Source organism: Nansenia antarctica, assembly GCF_963989245.1.
Source record: "Nansenia antarctica genome assembly, chromosome: 3".
Classification (NCBI taxonomy): domain Eukaryota; kingdom Metazoa; phylum Chordata; class Actinopteri; order Argentiniformes; family Microstomatidae; genus Nansenia; species Nansenia antarctica.
In genome coordinates, this window is record NC_137688.1 from 7,835,941 (window position 1) to 7,845,940 (window position 10,000).

The 10,000-nt window shown below is 51.7% G+C and overlaps 1 protein-coding gene across 1 annotated transcript in view; it reads right to left on the reverse strand.

Annotated features, from left to right (window-relative positions):
• Positions 1-10,000, reverse strand: part of rnf130 (ring finger protein 130) — a 58,515-nt gene that overhangs the window by 22,007 nt on the left and 26,508 nt on the right. The window contains exon 4 of the mRNA XM_080526151.1: positions 2,712-2,976. Coding sequence (XP_080382277.1) covers positions 2,712-2,976 — 265 coding nt within the window. The remainder of the gene's footprint in view (positions 1-2,711; positions 2,977-10,000) is intronic.

A 10,000-nucleotide genomic window follows, 5' to 3' on the forward strand; every position in this document is an offset into this window, starting at 1 on the left:
GAGAGAGAGAGAGAGAGAGAGTGGGAGAGAGAGAGAGAGATGAGAGGACGGAGACAGATGAGGAGAGAGAGAGAGTGAGAGTGGGAGAGAGAGAGAGAGAAAGCGAGAGAGAGAGAGAGAGAGAGTGAGAGAGGGAGAGAGAGAGAGAGATGAGAGGACGGAGACAGATGAGGAGAGAGAGAGAGAGTGAGAGTGGGAGAGAGAGAGAGAGAAAGCGAGAGAGAGAGAGAGAGAGGGAGAGAGAGAGAGAGATGAGAGGACGGAGACAGATGAGGAGAGAGAGAGAGAGTGAGAGTGGGAGAGAGAGAGAGAGAAAGCGAGAGAGAGAGAGAGAGAGAGAGTGAGAGAGGGAGAGAGAGAGAGAGCGAGAGTGGGAGAGAGAGAGAGAGTGAGCGAGAGAGAGAGAGAGAGAGAGAGAGAGAGTGGGAGAGAGAGAGAGAGATGAGAGGAGGGAGACAGATGAGGAGAGAGAGAGAGAGTGAGAGTGGAGAGAGAGAGAGAGAAAGCGAGAGAGAGAGAGAGAGAGAGAGAGGAGAGAGGGAGAGAGAGAGAGAGAGCGAGAGTGGGAGAGAGAGAGAGAGTGAGCGAGAGGAGAGAGAGAAGAGAGAGAGAGAGAGAGAGAGAGAGAGAGAGAGAGAGAGAGAGCGAGAGAGAGAGTCTCCCCCCTGTGCCAAGTGATTAGAGGTAATTGGTCTGGTCCCTCCGTCCCGCCTGAGTGTGTCCTGTGAAGGGGACTTATCTCCCCACCCCAGTGGTCACTATCTCGTTAGCATCCTGCCCAGACTCATTAATACACCCTCTCCTGCATGAACACAGTCCTGCTTATGTTGTGGGTCTATCTGTTTGTGTGTGTGTGTGTGCATGCGTGTGTGCGTGTGTGTGTGTGTGTGTGTGTGTGTGTGTGAGTGTGTGTGTGTGTGTGAGTGTGTGTGTGTGTGCGTGCGTGTGTCTGTGTGTGTTTGGGTCTGTGTGTGTGTGTGTGCGTGCGTAGACTTTGCTCAAAGCCAAGTGTAGCTGCACAGGCCTGGTTGTGTGTGTACTTATGGGTTTGTACTTAGTGTGTGTACAAACGTTGTACACACGCACATGCGGTTGCATCAGTGACACTGACGTGTGTGAGTGTGCATAGAAATGTGTTGCTTCCTTCCTTCCACTCGCCTAACGCCACCCAGCGAGTCTAAAGATGATCATTTAACGTCGCCAATCTTAGAACTGTCAGTATATATCGTTTTTTTTGAGGACTCGCTGGAGAGTCGAACGCTGTACTCTGTTTACAGACCACACACAGGTGTGTGCAGTGAGCATACGCTCATACATACACGTCTCTCTCTCTCTCTCTCTCTCTCTCTCGGTTTGTGATTGAGAGATAGCGTGAGAGAGCAGCCCCTCCCTAGCAGACCCTAGATAGATTAGGACTGTTTGTAAACTCTAAAATGGCCTCTTTCCTGTATTTGGATCCCCTCCCTATTCCATGAAAGTACATAGCTATATATACATATATACTGTATACACACTCACACACATATAGGTTTACCTCTCAGTGCTGAGACCATCCCAGTCCTTTAAGAGGAGGTTAGGACACAAGGAGAGGACACTATTAGATAATGAGGACACAGCCCCATGTGAATACTTCCCTAACCTGATCCAGATAGATGGCTACCATTAGGACACTAAAGGCAGTGCCGTGGCCTGGACCGTGACCCAGAGAAGGAGGGGGGGGGGAGAGGACAGGCCAGACACTGAGGAAGCAGCCTTTTTACCACAGAGACACTCCATTAAGGTTTCATGAACTATTTACCGCATCAAATTTTCATGGCCACTTCCACTTGTGTGCCCGACCAACCACAAGCAGAGAGAGAGAGAGAGAGAGAGAGAGAGAGAGAGAGAGAGAGAGAGAGAGAGAGAGAGAGAGAGAGAGAGAGAGGGAGAGAGAGAGAAAAGGTTCGCTGGAGCCAGACGTCAAGAGGGCAGGAGGGTAAGGGGAGCCAACGCTTCACCTTCTTTCACTTCCTGTACCCTGAGTGGTGTGTGTATGTGCGTGTGTACGTGTGTACGTGTGTGTGTGTGTGTGTGTGTGCGTGCGTGTGTACCTGCTTGTGTGTGTGCCTGTGTACGTGTGTGTGTGTGTGCCTGTGTACATGTGTGTGTGTGCCTGTGTACGTGTGTGTGTGTGCCTGTGTACGTGTGTGTGTGTGCCTGTGTACGTGTGAGTGTGTGTGCCTGTGTACGTGTGTGTGTGTGTGTGTGTGTGTGTGTGCCTGTGTACGTGTGTGTGTGTGTGTGTGCCTGTGTACGTGTGTGTGTGTGTGTGTGCCTGTGTACGTGTGTGTGTGTGTGTGTGCCTGTGTACGTGTGTGCCTGTGTGTGTACCTGGCTGCGGTCCCGTGTATTGGTGTAGCGTATCTTCTGGCGTGTGTGCCTGTGTACGTGTGTGTGTGTGCCTGTGTACGTGTGTGTGTGTGCCTGTGTACGTGTGTGTGTGTGCCTGTGTACGTGTGTGTGTGTGTGCCTGTGTACGTGTGTGTGTGTGTGCCTGTGTACGTGTGTGTGTGTGTGCCTGTGTACGTGTGTGTGTGTGTGCCTGTGTACGTGTGTGTGTGTGTGCCTGTGTACGTGTGTGTGTGTGTGTGCCTGTGTACATGTGTGTGTGTGTGTGTGCCTGTGTACGTGTGTGTGTGTGCCTGTGTACGTGTGTGTGTGTGTGTGTGTGCCTGTGTGTGTGTACCTGGCTGCGGTCCCGCGCGTTGGTGTAGCGTATCTTCTGGATGAAGTAGAAGATGAGCCAGGCGGAGGAGATGATCATGAGGACGATGAAGGAGATGGAGACGAAGACCAGGGAGCCGCGGTTGATGTTTTTGGCCTGGCCCCGCTGGCCCACCACCACGCTGGCCAGCACCGTCTGGTTACGCTCCAGCAGCACCAGGATCTCCTTACCGTACGACTCGGTTATCATCACCGCCACCGTGTCCCCCGTGCCTGGAGAAAAAACAAAAAACAAACTAGGTTTTAGAAGAAGGTGATAGGAGAAGGTTTTTCCTTCTATCAATGGCCCCGGGCCTGAGCTAGATTACTCTTCCTGCAACGAATGGTGGACTGATGATTCACATGATTAGTATTCAAATGTATTGATTGTAAGTCGCTTTGGAATAAGCCGTCTGCTAAATGCCAAAAATGTAAATGTAAATGTGGAGAGGACGGAGGGATGGACAGAAAGAAAGAAAGAGAGGAATAGTGAGAGAGGACAGAGAGAGAGAGAGAGAGAGAGAGAGGGGGGTGATGGGAAGAGGGAGAGAAAGATGGATATCACTGCATTTGGTGCAACATCTGGTACTTGTAATGGTAATTACAAGTACCACTTGTAATGGTAACTTGTAATGGTACTTGTAATCTGCAATGACAATAGAAGATTAGACCATAGAAGTTGACTCTAATCTAATCTCATCTCAATATTAGGATAATGGTTCCCAAATATCTTTGGGTTTATAACCAAACTAGCTAGTCTTTGAAGTTTTCTTGCAATCCACCGAGGCAATGGAATGTATGAAATATGAAATAACGATCTGTACCAAAACCCACCTACCGTACCAAACAAGCACTGAGAGTTCGACCCAAACACAACTACGAACGGATTCAAAGAGAATACGCAAAGGTCCACTAGAGGATTAAACCAGGCAGGAATCTTCATCTTGCCTGACTTGGATCGTAACACACACATTCACAGTCAGAGCACGATCCCTCAACTACAGACTGTGTGTGTGTGTGTGTGTGTGTGTGTGTGTGTGTGTGTGTGTGTGTGTGTGTGTTTCCACCAGATCCCAAATGTCAGACTCATAACACGAAGTAATGACTATCAAATCTAGATGATCATCTCTACATTAAGCCCCAGCGACAGTCAGGTCCCGGGGAGCCAAGTCAATAAAATATCGTCTCTGTCATCCATTCGTGTAATCGTTTTTTTTGTTTATTATTCATCTATACAGTTGAATCCCATTGAAAACGAGACCTGGGCTGGTAGTTATCAAGCCTGTCAGGAAACAGCTCATGTATAGTAAGTGTTCAGTGTGACAAGACAATTCAGTGTGACGCACACTTGATCCTACTTCGACGCACCAAAAAGCGAATTATCAATATTCTTTCGTCAAAGAAGTTGTCACAACTCTGCGAGTATTTAGGAGTCCTCAACAGGCATCCTAACCCGCTACGACTCACTGGTAGACGGCAGCATGCATGACACAGGCACATTTTCGGGATAGGAGAAGTATTTTTTGCTAACAAACACAGAGCTCCATAAAAGATACCGGTTGGATAGGGGTGGCATATGTTGTGTTACCTCCCCACCAAACGGAAGGTCTTTTGCGCTCCCTAGAGAGATGAAAATAACCCTTGGGCTTTTTGGGGGAAATAGGAAAAGATTCAGTGAAATAGCGACAAATCGGGGTCTATCACAGCCAATCAATACCAGCGCAATAACACCAAAATTGATACATTACAGCGCCAAGATTGTATTGACTTCCCCTCCACTCGGCTTGGCAGCCGGAGAGAGAGTGTTCATACCCACAAGCCCCGGGCGCAGTTATAATGAACAACAACAGACATCTCGGTGTAGGCAGAGGAACCAGAGTAGGCGTTATCAAGTCTCTCCCTCGTTCTCTGAGCGATGATGAGTAGGACCACCCTAACTCTTTAAATCATCTCGTTTAAAAAAAATAAAAAACGTATTCGGGGGCGGCAAAGGACGTTTCGAGGACTCCGAGAGGCATGGTGATAAATGAACGCCCCGGTTTCGTTTTCCAAAAGCCAGCAGAACCTCTCTCCTCTCTCTCTCCCGCCTCGTTAGGTCCAATCGTGCTGTGGCATGTAGGGGCGGTGTCAAGGCCTAGGGGGGTGGTTTTAATTGCGTGGCACTGAGCGAGTGTGCCATCCATCCATCCAGCCATCCTCCCCCCCCCCCCCCCGCGGCCGTGCCACGCCCCCTCAGCTGCCGGTCTCGACAGGCGGGCGGTGGAGAGCCAGCGGGAAGGAGTCTGCTGCTTCCCAGCTCAACACATTCCTCATGTATTAACACTGAGCCTGCCCTGAACATCTGCACTGCCAACGCAGCCAGTACAGGGAGGGGAGGGGGGGGGGGGGGTAGGGGGGGTTGGCCGGGTGGGGGTATGAAGATATAATGTATGAAGATATAGCCTATGCCTTCTAATGCCCATCTGGAAATCGTACATCCTATTGGTTGGAGTGTGCGGTGTGGCGACATTTGGCGCACCGGCGACATTTTAATAAAGAGGAAATAAGAAAGCCAGGAGAAAGCTCTTTACTAGGTCCTAACGAGGAAGCACAAACACGCCAGTTATGTCATTTAACGTTCCTTTAAAATGACTAAAGCAGCCAGAGGGATGTATCACATGTGGTAGAGAATAGAGAAGACTCTGTCGTTCACTACTCTGACTGGAGCAGAGCTGCTGTGGTGGTGGAGGCCCAGGACCCAGGGTTAGGGCTAGGGCCAGGCTGATGCAGGAGGGCCAGGGCCAGGCTGATGCAGGGGTGGTGGAGGAGGGCCAGGGTAGGGCCAGACTGATGCAGGGGTGGTGGAGGAGGGCCAGGGCCAGGCTGATGCAGGGGTGGAGGACCAGGGCCAGGGTAGGGCCAGACTGATGCAGGGTTGGAGGACCAGGGCCAGGGTAGGGCCAGACTGATGCAGGGGTGATGGAGGAGGGCCAGGGCCAGACTGATGCAGGGGTGATGGAGGAGGGCCAGGGCCAGACTGATGCAGGGGTGGTGGAGGCCCATGGCCAGGGTAGGGCCAGACTGATGCAGGGGTGGTGGAGGAGGGCCAGGGCCAGGCTGATGCAGGGGTGATGGAGGAGGGCTAGGGTAGGGCCAGACTGATGCAGGGTTGGAGGACCAGGGCCAGGGTAGGGCCAGACTGATGCAGGGGTGATGGAGGAGGGCCAGGGTAGGGCCAGGCTGATGCAGGGTTGGAGGCCCAAGGCCAGGGTAGGACCAGGGCCAGGGTAGGACCAGGGCCAGGGTAGGACCAGGCTGATGCAGGGTTGGAGGACCAGGGCCAGGGTAGGGCCAGACTGATGCAGGGTTGGAGGACCAGGGCCAGGGTAGGGCCAGACTGATGCAGGGTTGGAGGCTCAGGACCAGGGTAGGGCCAGGCTGATGCAGGGGTGGTGGAGGCCCAAGGCCAGGGTAGGACCAGGGCCAGGGTAGGACCAGGATGATGCAGGGTTGGAGGACCAGGCAGCTGGCTGATGCAGAGGCGTCATGTTACAGCAGACCACTCCTCCCTGTCCCCCCGGGCTCTTTACCACAGCTTGACTTACCACTGAAAGCAGCTGAGAGTGCAATGTGTGTGTGTGTGTGTGTGTGTGTGTGTGTGTCTCTCTCTCTGTGTGTGTGTGTGTGTGTGTGTCTCTTTGTGTGTGTGTGTGTCTCTGTGTGTGTGTGTGTGTGTGTGTGTGTATGTGTGTGTGTGTAAGTGTGTGTGTACATTTCAATGCATTTGTGTGTGTGTCCGCTATAAATTGGATGTATGAGTATGAGTGTTCAGGGCCAGTCTGTCTCCTGCCCAGCAGAGAGAGTGTGTGTGTGTGTGTGTGTGTGTGTGTGTGTATGTGTGTGCGTTTGTGCATTCATGCATGTGAGTGTGTGTGTGAGTGTGTGTGTGTGTGTGAGTGTGTGTGTGAGTGTGTGTATGAGTGTGAGTGTGTGTGTGAGTGTGTGTATGAGTGTGCGTGTGAGTGTGTGTCAGCAGCAGGAGAGATGACCGTTGAGCAGCAGGGCAGTTTACCTCGCCTCTCCGTTGACGGATGGCCGAGGCGGCGGCGGTCTCCCATGCGCCGAGGCGATCTGTCTCAATCGTCCTCAGATAGAGACAAGCCTGCACCCGCTGCACCGCGCAGGAGGCTGCTACACGTCAGGCCCATCCATTCACTGCCATCTCAGCACACCGGCTAACAATAGCTCTGCTTTGTAGCGTACGGTATTCACACAGCAGACGAGGGTGGCAAGCTATTTGAAATGGTTTTGCACTGTGACTGCCGACGGCTCCTGGTTGTAGCATAGATTTGTTTTGATGATGAGGACTGATGGATGGGTGATTCACTTACTTATAGAGGTGTGAGAGTGAGGGATAAAGGTGTCTGCTAAATGCCCCAAAAATGTAAATGTAATGTAAATGAAATGACCAGATGGGCGGGGTTTGACATGACCAGATGGGGGCGGGGTTTGAAATGACCAGATGGGGGCGGGATTTGAAATGACCAGATGGGCGGGGTTTGACATGACCAGATGGGCGGGGTTTGAAATGACGTGACTATTCCGTTGGTTCCGTCGTGCCAGGCAAACTCAATCAAGCACAGTCACACAATTGGAGGATGGTCTCAAATGTCGAGGACATTTTGTGTGAACAAATGGATACCGCCCAACCTTCATTTCAAGTACCGTACTATTTGAACCACTATTTTAGAGTACAACAACATCATACACGCTCACACACGCACGCACACACCCATTATTCTCCTGAAGCAACCAGGCTCCCTCCTTCTCTGACAGCACCGTTGTGCGTTCTCCTGACAAGATCGACCTCTTTTCTTTTTCCCCGCCCGCTTCGGCATCCCTCTCTTTATTTCTCTTCCTGACGGATGTCAAAACAACTGGGCTCTCTGCGTCTCCCTGGTCCAAACCTGCCCTCTCTCTTCTCTCTCGCCTCCCCCGTCATGGCCCGCGGAGAAAACAACGCCGTCAGACAAACAAACGTCCGGATTAAAGCGCAGACGAGCCGACATCAGAGACAGGTCTCTCTCATCCTCCCCGCCACCCAAGCCCTCTCCGCTTTTCACTCTGAATGGATCAATCAAACCCGGGGCCTCGTCGGATTGGGAATCCCTCCAAAAAAAACGTCCTGGAAAGCGTCCCTCTGTTTTGTGTTTTGTGTTGACTTTCTTTAACGGAGAGAGACGCCTTCGGAGACGTGTGTAGACCTAATCACTCCCTCCAACCCGTTTGAAGTCTGTGTATAGATAATTGCCCCCCCCCCCCCCCCCCCCGCCTCCCCCCCATCCCCCTTCAGAGGCCTGTCTGTACTGTTGCTAATCACCCCCCCCCCCCCCCCCCCCCCAACCCCCCGCCTTGGTGAATGGCAACAGTAAAGTCGTTAGGCTATTGATCTCCTTCCTGTGTGGAAGCCCTCTTAAAGACGCCCTTCAGGCCCTGCGAGGCTGACTCAGCAGGCTTCAGAGACCCGGGTCCCGGTCCCTCCCGGGAGACAGCGGGTGACCGAGGGCACCTCTGCACTGAGCTACCACCTGACAAACGGAGTGGGGGAGGAGGAGGAGGAGGAGGAGGAGGAGGAGAGAGGAGGAGAGAGGGAGGGATTCGGGGGAGGGAGGGAGGGAGAGCGATCTGTCATCTGAATAGAATAAAAAACCCAAAAAAACAGGGAGTTTGAGCATGACGGTGTGTTTTTCAGAAGGTGTCCCCTTTCATCTGGTCGCCTAGCCGACCGGGGGTGGCAGCATCCCGAGCACGGAACACACACACACACACACACACACACACACACACACACATACACATACACATACACACACACACACACACACACACACAAGTCCCAGTCTGCAGACCCAGACAAACCCTCACACTGCCTTCACTGTATCACTCAGGCGGTGGTGAGCCTGTGGTCGGCTTCAGCAAAAACAAGGTTCACATTAACAGTTAGTGGTTTCGTAACCGCTGACCCAAAGAGCTAGTTTTACTTGTGCTGCCTGACTGCTGTTGGGCTGGGTGGAGAGTACTACAGGCCTCTCTTTCATACGTGCACATACTGTAACATATACTGTACACTCACTGAACACTTTGTCAGGAACACTATTCTTAACACTGGGGTAGGGTCTCCCTTTTGCGCTCAAAACAGCCTCAATTCTTCTTCGTGACATCGATTCCACAAGATGTTGGAAAGAAACAATCCTTTGAGATTGTGGTCCATGATGACGTGATTGCGTCAGGCGATTTCCTGCGGATTTTTCAGGTGCACTTTGAAGCTGTGAGTCTCCTGTTGGGACCGCGTCCCAAAGGTGTTCTATTGGATTCGGATCCGGTGACTGGGGAAGGCCACTGAAGAACACTGAACTCATTGTCAGGTTCGTGAAACCAGATTGAGACGACTTTTGCTTTGCAACCTGGTGCATTACCATGCTGGAAGTAGCCATTAGAAGATGGGTACATTGTGGCCATGAAGGGATGCACATGGTCAGCAACAATACTCAAACAGGCTGTGGTATTCAAGTGCTGATTGATTGGTATTAACGGGTCCAAAGAGTGCCAAGAAAACATTCCCCACACCATGACACCACCTGGATGAATGAGAAGGTGTACAGGTGTTTCTAATAAAGTGTTCAGTGAGTGTATATGTTCATCAACACACAGCACACACACACACACACACACACACACACACGCAAAACGTTCAAAAGTGTGTGACATTTGAATACAAAGGAAACTCGCTCAGCGAGAGGAACTGAAGGACTCTTCCGTTTCTGCACTCTCATCCACTGAGCCAAACAATGAGAAACAAAACTAACGGCAGTAAAACACCCACCCACACACACGCTGTCGACATGGCCGTAGATTACCACTAAAGCACCTGCCTTTACGAGCCGTTCTATTGGCCAGGGGTCGATGTGGAATCTCAGCCAGTCAAAACACCGTGCAGTTCACATGAATCATTAACTTTATGAGCTAGGCTAGGCTAGGCTAGGCTAGGCCTGACCACCACAAAGGCGTGACGCACAGTTACCTCTGAACACCAGTCTACAGCATGTCTGGACAACGTGTGTGTGTGTGTGTGTAGGTGTGTGTGTGTGTGTGTGTATGTGCGTGCGTGCGTGCGCGTGCGAGTGTGTGTGTGCGTGCGCGCGCGTGTGTGTGTGTGTTTGCCCTTGTAAGAACACGTGTTTGTGCATGCCCTAAGAAAACACAACCTACTTTCAAAGTT